This window comes from Protopterus annectens, chromosome 2.part2 (assembly GCF_019279795.1).
Source record: "Protopterus annectens isolate FY-2018-M chromosome 2.part2, PAN1.0, whole genome shotgun sequence".
NCBI lineage: Eukaryota > Metazoa > Chordata > Ceratodontiformes > Protopteridae > Protopterus > Protopterus annectens.
In genome coordinates this window covers 1,128,280,802-1,128,297,160 of record NC_056730.1, presented here as the reverse complement: position 1 = coordinate 1,128,297,160, position 16,359 = coordinate 1,128,280,802, and the positions used below count along the sequence as shown (strand labels likewise).

General features: G+C 39.0%; 1 protein-coding gene across 1 annotated transcript in view; it reads right to left on the bottom strand.

Moving 5' to 3' along the window:
• SMC5 (structural maintenance of chromosomes 5) overlaps positions 1-16,359 on the bottom strand; it is a 3,018,525-nt gene that overhangs the window by 2,497,331 nt on the left and 504,835 nt on the right. The window contains exon 5 of the mRNA XM_044064368.1: positions 2,160-2,294. Within this exon, the coding sequence (XP_043920303.1) occupies positions 2,160-2,294 (135 nt within the window). The remainder of the gene's footprint in view (positions 1-2,159; positions 2,295-16,359) is intronic.

Genomic DNA, 16,359 nt, shown 5'->3' with positions numbered 1-16,359 from the left:
TACTTCTAAAGTTCCATCTATCTAATTCTTGGCTCTGCTCTTGTCTAACTTCTGGTTGACTATCATTCCCTCTTGTCTAACTCCATGCTGACATCCAGTTGTATTGGTGTTCTCGTACTTAACTTGTCTATCTTCCTCTGCGGATGTTTTCTGTCTACTTGATATATGTCTAACTTATCTCACCTTTAACTTCATTACAAGAATCACCTTACTTTCTCTCTCGAGATCCTCTGTCCAACCTTTTTCACTCTCACCCTAATTACCTCATTGTACTCAAATTCCTCACCTACACCACGTACGTTTGGCATACTACAAACTGTAACATAGTCACATCTACGTAAATTCTTGATTATAAGTGTATAACACACACAAAAAATAGAAAATAAACATTTGTTTTATTACTTATGCTTTTTATATATGCTGTTTTTATTTATAGCCTGTATATGTATTATACATAACTTGTTTTCTTTTGTTTATGCTACCACTGAACAAGATTATAACCTAAAGCTTTTATTTGTATCTATTGGGACTTTTCCCACTGGGCCTCCACTGAAAATAGGCTTGTGCCCAGTCGGACTATCCCCATAAACAAAACATCAAATAAAAAAAAATTTAAAAAAAAAAATCAGCAAAAAGGCCCAAGATGATTTAAAGTCTTAATTAAATACAGTCTGCTAAAAGCTTAAAATAAAATTATCTGATGCAGAAGGGCAGCACAGTGGTGCAGCAGTTAGCACTGTCGCCTCACAGCAAGAGGTTCTCCAGTTCGATTCTTAGCTGGGGTGCTTTCTGTGCAGACCCTGCATGTCCTCCCTGCATGTTATCACTAAACCAAGGCTGCATCTGCCTTGGTTGATGCTATCATCCAAAGAATGAGACACTCAGGAGTGAAGTACCCCCTTATGCTGCACTGCTGCGTCAACAATCCATCTTCCTGGTGTGAGAATACTACCTACAGCCTTCTGCCCCAAAGGCAAGGGTGCTACCTATTGCTCCACAGACACTGATGACAACCTACTTTTAAAATTAGAAAAACAGTATTAAGATTTACTCACTAATTTTACTACTATCAAAGATCTATTGGTGGACACTGGCAACAGTAATATTACCAAAAACTTTCCAAGGAAGGTATAAATAATTTGGGATCAATTGAAAACACAAGAAAGAACTGTATATAAATGTAAACAGGAAAAAACTCCTGATATAAACGGCCTAAAATCACAGAATACAACACAAAAAAGTATTACTGTTCAAAAAATAACCAAGTTCCTTCAACATGGAAATACTGACTTTTTAACCCTAGACTAAAACATTACTGATGAAATGTTCTTCCTACAGACCAGTCTCATTACTAAATATACATTAATTTTTTTTAATCAAAAATCATACCTAGGAGACATATTGATGCCTTCCCTGTGTGAGGAATATCTGTTTCATATTGCTGTTGGTCGCCTTAAAGTGATTCCCTCAACTGGGTAACTTCTTTGGGGAGCAAAGGAACAATAAAGCTAGATCTGCTAGCTAAAGTGATTTTACATGGACTCATCCTTTGTACTCTCTTTCTTGTTAGGCAAGATACCAGACATGATACAAGCTTTATGGATTATCTGTTTGACCTTGGAAACCCAAGGAGTTCTCCACTTGAGGGAATCACTTAAGATCACCAGCCATAAGGAAACACATTTGTCCCCACAGGGAGGGAGCGACAGAAATAGGCAGCGTCTCCTAGACCTGCTAGCTAAACTGATTTTTATCTGGACTAATCCTTTGTACAGTGTTTTTCATTACAGAAAAATCAATGAAAATATTTCCTCTGAGTGATACACCAGTGCACATTATAGTAAATGTACCACTGATTAATTAAAATGTTACAACATGAAATGTTCTTAAGCAACAATTTTCAACTTAAAAAATAAAATATGATACAGCTATTTTCAAACTGTGAACCATTCTGTCATGCCACAGTTAATGTTGTTTGTTACCTCTAAATAACACAAAGGGTGTTCACATCTGAAAATACTAACTCAAATACTTCACTGGACATAACACTACAGCGTGGGTTTTCATCAAACGCAACATTCAAAGCTTACCATGTTAAATACAGCATCACATCTAGGAAAGATAAAATGAAGGCCCATAGTTAAAACAGATTAACTTACCTCTAGCTCTTTTTCCTTTTCACGAAAATTTTTTAATTCACAGTGGTGCTTGAACATCTCTGGAGGACCAATGGATTTTTCAGTTGCTTCTAGTAGCTCTGTCTTTGACATTTTTGCAAATTCTCCAACTTTTTCCTTAAAGAACCAAAATGTAACATGTTGTGTTAAATATTCTTTAAGGAAGCAATCAACAAAAACCAAGAATGGCAACAATTTAATTCAGTCTCTCCAAAGAACCCTAATAAACACAAGGAACTATATGTAGATGATTTTAAGCCTTCGCTACCTGTTGTATACCATCTACCAGCAGCTAAAATGGTCTTTCCTTTTGTAAATATATGAAATCACTAGAGATGGAAAAGCACATTAAACTGACTAATAAACATTTTCATCATTTAGCCATCACTTAGCCATGTTTTATAAAACATAACATTTGTTTACTTTAACTTCTCATTGTGTCAGTTTCCAATCCCTGCTCTGTAACTTGATCCACTTACTTGCAACAATTTATCTTATATTTATTTTTTTATTCCCTTGAATAATCTGTATTTCTCTCGGCATCTCATGTGTTCCTTGGTCAGAAGTTGTCTCACTATTTTGCATAAGATTCACCCAAGTGACTCCAAAACACTAGAACCTCTCAAAATGCAAGTGTCACCAACCAATACTCAAAAGTAAGGGCTACAAATCTGGCAGTGGTAACCACTTTTTAATGAGGTTGCAATTCCTTCCTTCCTTCCTGTTGCTGAGACTCCATGTAGTATATGCCCTACTACTCTATTTTACCTAACTAGGATTTTTTTTTACATGACAAGGATTTTAATGCAGCCTTTAACACTGGTCTCTAACTTTTCTTTAAAGGAAAGCTCCACCCTCCATTGTAGGGAACCCCATTCCAGCGATTTTTGTTTCCTGTTATCACTTACATGCCCCTTAAACTCTGCACCACCTTTCTTTTCACATTTTCCATAAGTTCACACTGTTGCAGATAGGAATGATTCTTAGCCTACTTGCCCTGGGCCAACAGACATTTAAAAGCTTTTACTCTTCAACATCCATACATCCACAATGCTGCATTCTGCAGGTGTGTCATACTGACGTTTAACATGCTAAAACATCAAAAGTGAAACATTTTCCCAAAATTAGTTGTTGGAAAAATCAGTGTGAAGAACAGAAATGAGCTGTAATATAGACTGCTGGCAAACATACTGCCCAAGGCAAACTCCTGAAATGCAAACCTGCGTAACACTTGAGGAAAATAATCAGTAAAACAATGCCCAGTGGAATCCATGTGGATACTTTACCGCCTTACTTACATGCACTATCGTAGTGTCATACAGCAATGAGGAAAGAGGGGAAAAATATTAAGGCAGAAGCATGGCTTGCGCAATTATAATCTCAAGGTAAAGCCAAAAAAAATATTAAAGCATTCTGGAAATGGTCATTTCAGAGAATCTGCTTGAGGTGCTACATTTACTGGGGCTCTACTTTCAAGCAAATACAGATCTTTCCTTTACAACAAATAACAGCATGTTGAACAAGAGAGACAAAGAAAACATATTCAAAGATGCTTCCTTTGTACATTAATATTTTATAGGAAGCTCTAATATTTCCCTCTTACAAGAAAGAGGAAATGGTAATAGGGTAGCTTTACCACTATAGTGACCTACCTTTGAAGATCTACCATTGTGGTACTATGTCATCATCTTTGGCAGAGTCAGTAACAAATCATAACATTTGTGTATAATTCCATACAGTAATATATTTTACCTGGAAGGCAGTAAACAAACAAGAAAGCTACAGCCAAAACCAGTATTGTATACTAAATATGCTTATGGAACATTAGTAAACGTCTTTTGATTTTCCATATGTAGAGTAACAGTATAATACAACTGTACAATGGTAATACACTTATAAAAAAAAATAAGTTTATAAAAATCAAATTCCTCTCTCACTCTGAACGGGTGAGTACTGCATCAGTCAATAACTGTATGCAAAGCCTTGCAGTTATGAAATGTACATTTTCCTCAAACCAAAAATATCTTTGAAAGTATCCACATCAGACCTATATAGGTACCTAAATGAGTCACTGTACACTGCAAATAAAAACAGGACTGCCTGGGTCTTCATGGTTGTGTCAACATGAACAATGAAGGAGACGGTGTTCTGGACTTCTGCAAGGTAAAGAACGTAAAAGTGGTTTACACAGGACTTGCCAACATAATCACAAGATCCCATACAAAACTGGCCAGCATACACCTTTGGTAGATGTCTTCCTATAAAGGAAAGGGCACAGTGTTTGAGACTGCAAAGTCATCTCAATGGTAACCAAAATTAACTGCGAGCAATGGCCAGAGAAGGCTCAAAGATGAGAGACTATGTGGAAGACTTGGAAATTGGCAGTACAAAAGCACAGGAGGTCAAATAATCATGGCTGTAGCATCTCAGGAAAAAGAGCACTGGCAGATCCAGAACAGATACAGATGGGGGAGCTGCTACTAATCAAACATAAATATTACTAGTCATTCAGTACTAAATAGTCCCACTTCATGGTACACTCACTCCCTTCATTTTTCATGATCTGCACATTTCAAAGTACATATATTAAACTGAACTGTGAAATTCAAAAAGCAGTTATATTTCATAAAGACATTAAAGGTATAAGAAGATTCCATAATATTAGTGATTACGTTTAGCCCAAGGTGATAACTCTTGCTTATTTTCCTGCACCCTAGCTTCCCCACATCATCTGTAAGATCTACTCCATGCATTTCCACACCTTGTCTTAAGCTGAACAGTAAGACTGGCCATGACTAAAGTGAAATATAGACTAAGTTGGAGGGTTCCAGAGAATCTGAAGTGTATTTTTAGTTCCTTTTTCTAACCTTCTGAACCAGTGATTATATGAACAGGAAATTCAGTCTTCCCTTCTTTTAAGGAAAAGACAGGTTGGGCACAAGGCTGGAAGTTCAAAACCGAAAATCATATTTTCCAATAAATTAAGACAAATGCTTACAAGAATACATACACAACATATCTGGAAATAGTGGCTGTCTCTCCATCTCAAAAATGATAGCCACTTCCTATGTACCCTTCTCGTATTAGATCAGGATCAAAATGAAAGTGAGAATGGTTGCAATCATGATTTCAAGTTATTGCTGCCATATATACACATAGCATGCTGCCTTACCTCTGTCCCCAAGAGATATCCTCTGTGAACCCATCTGATGTCAGACTGGGTAAAAGTGAACAAAATGCCACAGCAGCATATTTAAACTTGATAGTGTTAGACATGCATGCACTGCTGCCTCCTTATCCCTAAAATACTAGCCATCTGAATGAATATATGTCTAAAGTCTGATTGTGAGTAAAATGTGAAAAAAATACTGACTAATGAAGTCCAGCATGCTGCTCTTAGATAGTACACCATCTCCAGACAAGCCACAGCAAAATTCTCGGAAAACCTCAGAGGTCTGACTGCGAGGAAAGTTAAAGAATCCACTCTGGAATCACAGATAAACTTACTAAGCTGGGCATAAATCCCTACGTCACTTGATGGGTTGCCAACTGGCTTACTGACAGAACCCAGACTGTAAAAGTAGTAGACTCCAAATCCAGCTCCAGACAAGTGACAAGTGGAGTACCTCAGGGTTCAGTTCTGGGACAGCTCTTGCTTGGCATCTACTTCTCTGAAGTACAGGCCAACACTAAGGGACTCTGGCTAACAAAGTTCGCAGATGACTGCAAACTGGGAGCCATTATTGAATCCCCAAATGATGTGGATATACTAAAAAAGGGCCTTACAGAAACAGATGCTTGGTGCCAGAGCCAAAGGCTCAAGCTTAATGCCAAGATATGTATAGTTATCCCCTTTGGGAAAAACTATGTACTCATGAATTACCACATAGGTGGCAGTACAAGTGTGACGAGAGACTTAGGGACACAGGTGGACAGTGGTCTCACCTTTGATAACCACATCCTCACAACAGTCAGGAAATCCTTCTGTGTGGCACACCTCATCACAAAGGGCTTTTCATCTAGAAAAAAGGTGGTCATTGTCCCACTGTACTCATCCCTCATTAGACTCATTATAGAGTACAATGCCCCATTTGGTATGTACCTCACAAGACATCTGCAACAGCTGGAAAGGCCACAGAAATACCTCACTAAAAGAAAAAGCAGGCCTAAAGCAGATGCCCTATGCTGACCATCTAAAAAAACTCCAGCTATACTCAGTGGCATATAGTCTACTCAGAGGCGGTCTCTACTTAACAAGCAAGGCCATGTCAAACCCTGAGCTGTTGGACATGCTCCAATTAAAGAAATCCCAATCCGTCAGCGTCACACGCTCCAGGGATGTAAACCTCATCATCACAACGAACAAAACTTGCTGGAGGGATAGGTTCCTGACCCAGAGACTCCCCAGACTCTGGAATAGACTGACCAAACATGTCAAGCAGAGCACCTCCTTGGCTCTCTTCAAAAGGAATCTTGACGATTGGATGGAAAATAGGAAATTCACCCTGTGGATCACAGTCGCCCTGCTGGGTCCAGGGAAGTAAATACTGTGGGAAGAAATATCCAGGGAATTGTTATGGCTAGGTTTGTATAGGCCCTAGGGTCGATAGCCTAGTACCAACCTATGAAATTGACTAAACTGTCTCCAGCCCCCAGATAAGCTAAACCAATCTTCTGGGCACACCCCTGAGCACACTAGGTGAGGCCTGGAGCAAAAGTTTGAATATGATACCTCCCTATTAAGCCCGTGTCAAAATTTCCTTATACATTCGGATTGTGTGGGAGTCAACAAATCCCCAAAAGGACCGATGGATGCAGATGGTCTATGATGCATTTTCTGCCATATTTTTGAAAGATAATTACTTGTTAAATGTTTTTTTTTTTTTTTTTACTCATCTTCAGAAAAATTATGAATGTGTCCTCCAATATTGTGCATGTCCACAAATAAGACAGTATACATCACCAACACTGCCTGACAAGCTAAGTCTAGCATACAATATACACACACACATACATGTGGATACACACACCACTTGAATGGCAGTACACATCTCAGATGTCTGCTAGCGATCAAATTAATAAATGCATAAATATTGGCCTAGAAATGTATTCAATCTGCTGCTGTCTGAACCGCACAGTATAACCCATTGCTAGACTCTGTGCACTCTCAACATCTTAAAAATCAGGGACAAAAACCCAGCATCAGGAACAGATTTTAATCCACTAAGGAAATTGCTGGATGAACAGGGCCTGCATTAGCAAGCATTTTCTGAGTAATAAGTCTGAAACCCACGGCTGTCAATTTTCAGGGATTATAATCCACAATTTGCCAGAAAACTTTTTATGAGCAACAGACCAAAATATGAAGCAGAATTGCAGATAGTTGAGAGAAGTACTCATTGCATGCATGCACACATTGATGTGACAGTTAGACACTTTATGGTTATGTGTACCCCTGATATCCGCTTGTGATCAAATAACTGACTAAATATATAATGGCCCAAATATGTATTCTTGGTGGTTGTTTTCAGAACCATACAGTGCAACCCCTGAACCACCCCAACCTCTTATCTCAAGAATCAGGGATAAAGCTAAATATTAACAGAGGTCAACTCTTAAACGGGGACAGACTTAAGTATTGCACTTATAAGATGCTGAAAATACAAACTTTACATGAATTTTCTAAAGGATATGAAGTTTGAAACCAAACATATATGAGAGTGTTGGGTAACTGCAATCCTTACTGATTTGCCAGAAAACTGCAAATTTTACTAGACTTAGACCAAAAAATATAAGGCAACAACCAGGGCCATTCAGCAAAATAAGGGACAGTTGAGCAGAGTGCTGAAAAGCAAACATAAGTTGAAATCCCCTGCCCCTGTGGCAAGTTTTAAATAACGTTTCTAACTTCAATTTGCTTGTCGACGTATGTTCCTCAAATCTTCCAATAACAGCAGTGGCACCTGTAAAAGCAGTCTGAACTTCAAGGAGGCCTGCACTCCCACAAGATTTTACCACACAGTATGTAATTTCCTATCTAGTCTTCACAGAGTAGCTCTTGAACACAACTGGACTGCCAGGATCAGCTGACAAGGAACCACTCCTCACACTCCAATCACATTTTAGGATCCACGCTCCCAAGCTGCACTAAAACTGTTAAGCATTTTTGTTAAAGGAAAAGCTTAAAATTCTACTCCTCAAGAAGGTACACTTGAGAGGCAGCTGCTAATATGGCAGCCTTAGTTCCTCTAGCCGAACAACCAACAACGAAAAGGAATCCACCAAATGTAGTTTTAATAAAAGAACTCTGACGTCTCGGCCAATGCCTTCAAGGAGTACAAATAACACACAAAAGCTCTCCATATATATACCAAAAAGCTTTGTCAACAGCTTCAATTAAACAATTAATTAATTAACAGAATTACATTCAATTTAGCAGGCATCTTCCAGTTAAAATCTTCATTCAAACCAAAAGGATGTAGTGTTTTACATTTTAAAATATACACAGCTTCCTTATGTTGTAAACATTGTTTCATATTCTCACTTACATTATAGTGAAGATTGATTTGTTCTAGAACACATCCCTTCAATCCCTTGCTATCACTGTTATGAAACTTTAAAAAATGTATACCAACAGGACTATCATATTTCTTATTTTTTATATCATTTACATGTTCTAAAAGTCTTACTTTAAACACTCTTTTCATTTCCCCTATGTAAAATTTCTTACAAGGGCAACTAAGTGCATAAATAACACCCTCTGAGTTACAATTAAAATTATTCTTCACTTCAAATGGAATATTGTTAATACAAGGAAAACTAGAGATGACAAACTGACATGTTTTACACTTGCCACACTGCTCAGTTCCCATTTTCCTAACACCATGTGATATGGATGCTATTGGAAAATTAAATCTACTTTTTACCAAAAAGTCTTTAATATTCTTCCCTCTTCGGTAAGAAAATTTTAAATTTACATTCAGCCAAGAATTAACATTATTCAGGGAACTAAAATATTCCCAAAATTGTGAAAAAAGCTTGACAAATTCTGTTTTAAAGCAACCATAGTTGGTAACAAAATACATGCTTGCTTTTTCTGGTTGTTTTATCTTATTAGTTTGTTGATAGTTATAGACCTTTTTGCAAGATAAAGCCATTGTTTTATTATTTTTATCAATAAGTTTGTTATAACTATCAGTTAACATATGTATATTATAACCTCTCTTAACAAAAGCATCAAATAGTAACTGTAGCTCTTTATGAAAAGATTCACTGTTGTTGCACAGACGAGAAATTCTGACCATTTCTCCATATGGCAAGGAACTAATAGTATGGGGGGGATGTCCGCTATTGCTATGAACATAATGAGTACCCCCTTCAAATTTTCTATTAACAGAAGTTATTAAGTGGGTGCCATTACTGATGTCCAAAACTACATCCAAGAAAGGCATATAAGTGCCTATTCTAAGGCCATCAAATTGTAAAGAAAATCTGTTAAAGTTTAAATCATCAATAAACTGTTGAACATAAGTTCTACCACCTTCTACTAAAAAAATTAAATCCTCAACGTACCTAAAGTATCTGATGACATATTTTTGAAAAAAATTGATGTCTATAGATAACTTCAGCTTCAAACAGACCCATTGCCAGATTTGCATACATGGGGGCAAAAGCTGCCCTCATGGCTGTACCTTGTTTTTGACGGTATAACATATTGTTAAATTCAAAAAAATTATTATTCAAAGAAAAAGCAATCAAATCAATAATAAATTCAGTTGATGGAGATTCTCCTAGAAAAAATCTGACTGACTCCAGTCCAAAAGAATGACTTACACTGGTGTACAAACTTTTTACATCAACTGTTACCCAATACATGTTGTCATTCCAGTGCAGATCATGTATTTTCTTTAAAAATTCAAATACATCAGTAATATAAGATGGTAATGCTTTGACATATGGTAACAAATAATTATGCAAAAAAATTCCCAAATTGTGTAAAAAATAAGACCGTCCAGAGACAATGGGTCTGCCTGGCGGTTTGTTCAACTTTTTATGAATCTTAGGTAGACAGTAAAAGTAAGCCATGGAACATTTATCTACCTGAAATTTGTTTTTAACATCCTGATTACTAAAATAATCTAACCTACATCCTTTCTGAATAAGTTCTTTATAAGCTACAGTAGCTAAATGGTATATATCTATATCTACCTGCTCATAGGTCTGGTTATCACTAAGATGTTCCGTACACATTTCAAAATAATCTAAACAATCCATGACAACTAATTTATTGCCTTTATCTGCAGGCTTAAAAATAATCTTGTTCCCTTTGCTTAGTGCCATCAAAGTTTTCCAATCATTGTATTGTGTATTATAATTAATATTATTTTTGTCCTTCATAAACTTCTCATACATTACCCCAATACAATGATTTGTCATTTTAACAAAATTAGTCACTTCACCATGTAACACTTGTGGAGTAAACTGACTAGAGGAAGGAACATTACTTGTATCAAACTTAAAATATGCATTGACTATATCTTCAGATGCACATGAATAAAAACTGTCTGAAGAAAAAGAAGAACTACTACTGGCATTCAACAAATCATGTTCACCATTATGAAGTCGACTAAAAAAATATTTAAGATATAATTTCCTGCCAAACACAAATACATCTTTCTGTACGTCATATAACCTAGAAACAACAGTAGGAATGAAATTCAGACCTAAATTTAGAACAAATAATTCTGCATCGTTGAAATGATATTTAGATAAATTAACAACATAACTGTTAATGTCTCTTTGCAAGGGTTAGTTCCTCTAGCCCCCTGGTAAATCCACCACTGAAGAAAAAATAAGTGGAGCAGAAGAACAATAGTCTAAATAACATATGTGAAAACAGAACAAATATGAAGTGGAGCCATGTGTGAGGAAAAATACACATAAGGAAATGCGGTGGCAGAATATAGAAGTCTGAGAAATTATCAAACCACAGGAGAAGCACAGGAAGAAATTGGATATAGAAAAGCCAGACTGGTATAAGGAGGAATATTGGTTAGCTAACAAAAAGGCTGAGACAGAAGTTGCTCGGGCAAAGTACAAGGCATCACAGAATATCCACCAATTTCTGGAAAGAGACTAGGCAAGTCCTATAAACTATCATGTTTGCAAACCAACAGAAAGACGAAGATAGCCAGTACATGCCATTCATAAGGGACACCACCAACAACATGCTCACCAGTCCAGAGGGGATCACTAGTAGATGGAGAGAGTATGTGAGGCCTTTGAATGAAGAAGGTCCAAAGAAACTGTACTACTAACTACACAGCTTATAACAAATGAGGAAAAAATGCAGTAAGGAAAACAAAGCCAAGGAAAGTGTCATGAAGCCACAGCAGATAAAATCAAGATGTTGGATGCACAGCAGAGCAACTGCTTCTGAGAGTACTCATCGTAATATGGAAAGCGAGGAGTACCCCACACGCTTGGAGATCAAATATTCTAGGGGCCATTACACAAGAAAAAAGGGAATACATACATCTGTGGGCAGTACAGAAGTATCAAACTCCTGTCATACTGCAAGTGTATGCAGCAGAGGTAACTGATAAATAGAGTACTACAGTAAAAATGGAACAAGAGTAGTTCAGATTCAGATCAAAATACAGTATAAATCGAGCCACTGTTTGCAGAGAGGGAAACAGCACAGGAGCTGGAGATAAGGAAAAAGGACAACTGGAGATTCCTAGACATGGGGAAAAGTGTACAACAAGGTCCAAGAAGTCAATTTGGGTAGTCTTGCAATGGTCTGAAGTCCAGAAACACTGGTAAAATAATACAGGCTATGTACAAGGACAAAACAACAAAATACAGAGAGGTTTTCCCAGTGGGTATGATTACATATCAGGGATCATCTTGCAGTCCATTTCTGTTCATACCATTGAAAGAGTACATTAGCAAACAAGAGGGAACAGCTGCAGTATGCAGACTATCAACCCCACCCACTTTTCCTCATTTTCTACCTGGGTCCAGGATATCAAGTCAACTGTCACCAGCTCTCTCTCTCTCTTTTCAATGCCACTCTCCTGCCTTCAACACTCATGCCCAACTGTCACAGGTTTTCTCACACAATCCATCCATCTTTTTGGTGGAGGCCCTTGTTCCCGCTTGACTTCTTCCTGTCTGTCCCAAATCTTCACCAGATTGTCTTCTGCTTTTCTGCATACATGTCAGAATCACTATAACCTGTTCTTTTTAACCTTTTCTGCAATTGGACCTACTTTGGCTTCTGCTCTTACATCCACAGTTCTTCATCTGTCCCACTGTGTGCAGCCTGCCATCTGTCACAAGTACTTCATCACCATCACCTCTAAACTTCAACTGCTCTGCATTTACGTCTCAGGTTTCTGTACTACACAGTATTACTGGCTGCACCACTGCTTTGTACATATTCTGATTCTAGCTTTGACATCCTCATACAGACTTCTCTTCTCCTCAACCACCCCTTCCAGATAATTGAGGCTGTTAACCTGTTCCACTATTTTCCCTACTACTGCAATTCTCAGCTTCTTCTGAACTCCATTTGCTGCCATTACAATGGTCTTACTGTAATCCACTTCATCCCATGTGCCTTCAGTTTTTCATTAAATTCCCCTGTCTTTTGCTGAAGTTCTTGCTCAGTCTTCCTGTAATGCCACATTATCTGCATACACCAACTTTGTTGATCAGTCCCCTCCAACCTGTTTGGTAATGTAGTCCATTACCAGTATGAACAGCAGTGGGCTCAGAGCTGAACCCCTGGTGCGCACCCTCTCTCACTGGGAACTAATCTGTGAGGTTGAACACTGTTTGTACTTGTGTTATTGTGTCTTTGTACATAGCTTGAACTAATTTTACCAACGTTTTTGAGACTTTAAACCACTGCAGGACTGCACAAGTCAGCCTTCTTGTGACCTTGTCATATACTTTCTCCAAGTCTAGGAATGCCCAGTTGCTCTCTCTATTCATCTCAAGCTTCTTCTCAAGTTATCTATCTCACTGCAAACATCAAGTCAGTTGTTCTGCATCCTGATCTGAATCTGAACTGCTCATCTCCCATCTTACTTTCTACTACTCTGCATATCTGTTTATCAATTACCCTCTTCAGAACTTTCATGCAATGTGACATAAAATTGATACCTTCGTACTCCCCACAGCTGGGGTTGTTCCCCTTTGTTCTTGAACTCTTGAATGCTGGCATTAGCATGCTTATTCTCCAGTCATTATCGATTACACCTTTCTCTCCACACTGCTATGAGTGCCCTCAAGCCATTTCTCTCCTATCTTCACCAAGCATCCTTATCTCTGCTGTGACGTCCTCTGAGCCTGCTGCTTTCCCCAACTTCATTTTCCTTGGTGCCGTTCCTTCTTCTATGGTGGCTCCTCTTCTTCTCTCATGGTAGGCTGTGTCTGGGGCAGTACAGCTCCTGTGGGGTTTTCTTCATTCAGAAGCTGTTGGAAGTACTCATTCCATCTGTTTTTGATGTCCTGTGGACTGGTGAGCTGGTTGCTGCTGGCATCTCTTATGAAGGGTGTCTGACTATCTTCTTTATCTTTTTGTCTTTGCCTAGCAAATTGATAGTTTCTTTGTGCCGTCTACTGACTTACTTTCCAGAAGCAGGTAGAGTGCCTCTGATGCCTTGTTTTTTGATATTGTAACTGCTCTCAGTCTTTGTTAGTCAAGCAGTATTCCTTCCTAGACTGGTCCGTCTTTTCCATCTCCTTTTTCCTGCACACCTCCTTTCTTTTGATAACTTCCTGGACTTCTGCATGCCACCACCAGCTTTCTTTATGCACCTTATCTCCCTATCTGGCTCGGCAACATGTCTGCTTTGTACTACTCACACGTGCTGTTTTGAGGTGCTGTCATTCTTCTTCTTCAGCTTCATTTATTTCCTCTTATTCTTGAGATACTACAGCCCCAAGAGATTCCTTCAGCTGTTGTGCTTTCTTTACAGTCAACTTCCAGGTCCTCAGTCTGGTATCGGTTAACCTTAAAGCCTTCTCTGACTACTGCTGGCAGCGGATTGTGGCAGCCAGTGGTTTATGCTGTGGGCTGACTGTTCTACTGGGGATGACTTTGCAATTGCTGATTCTACCCCAGTACCCTTTTCCTTACTATGAGGAAATCTACCAGTGGGATGTTGGCCATTCTTGTACATGATCTTTTGACTCTCTCTCTTTCTGAACCATGTGTTGGCTACTATCAAGCCATTTGCCAGACAAAGGTCTAGAATTGCCTCTCCTTTATTCCTGTTGCTCCACCCATGTAGGCCCAGGCAGTCCTCATATTCTGCTGTCTGTCTAGACATGTGCATTCAAGTCACCCATTAACAATTCACGTTGTCCTGCTTTATCTAGTACTTCCTGCAACTACTGTCTGAAAGCACACTTTTCCACACTATCACAACCCTGCTGTGGGGCATAAGCTAAGATTATAAAAAACTGTCCTATCATTAGGCTGGAGTTTAATTTGGTTGACATGCTTCACTGGATTCTGAAGGCTCACCCTCACCACAATTCCCACATTATTTTTAGCCTGTCCTCCTCCCGAGTAAGCAGACTCTGGATCCCAAGCCAAGTGGCTTTGCTGCACTGCCCTTCCATCTTGTCTCTTGGACACATAAGATGTCCAGCCCCCTCCTTACTATCATGTCATCCCAAGCTCCATTGTGTCAAGGAACCTATGCTGAGTGTGGCAATTCTTAGTTTTACGTTCAGCTTTCACTCACAGCTATCCTAGATAACCCAAACTGTACACCGGCCAGCCAGTAGCTTATTGACCTAGGGCGCTGGGCTTTACGGCAGGCAAACATGTGACAAAAGGGGCACATACACAACTCCCACCCTGGTAGTAGGCTGGGTCCCATCACCAGCAATATACTCATGCCCATTTGGCAACATTAGAGAACACAGCCGAATCACCTAGAGCCATACTTTACACTGTCAGGTGGTTAGCCCTGCCACAGCATGCATTCTGTGATCCATGTTCTCCTGTCATGAGGACACTAAGAACCACAGCAGATGCCCAAAGCGGCTGGTTTAAACAACTCTTCCTCGAATTGGACCATCAGCAAGGGGACTGGAATGCAAAACTGAAGACACATGCAAAGGAACAGAGCACAATCAATAAAATGGCCTTCTCAGCAAATCAGAAGAAGCTGAAAATTGACACAAGGTAAAATAGTAAAACAGGTTAACAGCTTCAAATATGTGAAGTGTGGTTAAGATGAGAAATCTGATACAGGACACTAAGAACCACAGCAGATGCCCAAAGCGGCTGGTTTAAACAACTCTTCCTTGAATTGGACCATCAGCAAGGGGAGTGGAATGCAAAACTGAAGACACATGCAAAGGAACAGAGCACAATCAATAAAATGGCCTTCTCAGCAAATCAGAAGAAGCTGAAAATTGACACAAGGTAAAATAGTAAAACAGGTTAACAGCTTCAAATATGTGAAGTGTGGTTAAGATGAGAAATCTGATACAGGACATCAAAGCTAGATTCCGAGGTGCTGCAAATCACCAGAAAAAAAATTAAGGAGTAGTGTGAAACAGAAGAACACCAAAGTTGTTGAAAAGTGAGCTGCAGTGGTACAGCCTATGCTTCTGCACAGCACAAAAACCCAGGCAGTGAAGGCACAACAGCTGAGGAAGCTTGAGGTGATGGAGATAATTGCCGGAGACAGGTACTAGAAGGCACACTACAGGACAAAGAAATGAGGACTTCAGAGCTAAAGTCAAAACAGTTCCAATAGAGAAGGTCAAGAACAGATTACAGGACTTCCAAGATGGCTGCACATTGAGTAACAGCATAATTCTAGCTCTCCTTGTATTTCTGGGTAAATTTCAGTGACGAGTTAGTAAGTGCACTACCTAGATGCCAAGAAAAAAGAAATACAGAAGACCTAAGAGAAAATCAGCTACAAAACCAGAGCATCATCCTCCCTGGTCAGATCCAACCACAAAATGTCACTTTCAAAGTCACCATCTCCCCCTACCCCCCTCTAGCTAGGATCAGACATAAAAACTTCTCCAAAGCTGATTACAGCCTCCTGAGGGATGGGATAAACAGCTTCACAGCCCCCTCCCCCTCTGTAGGCTCTGGCACCAATATCGAAAACTACACCAAAGCACTATACGAGCATTT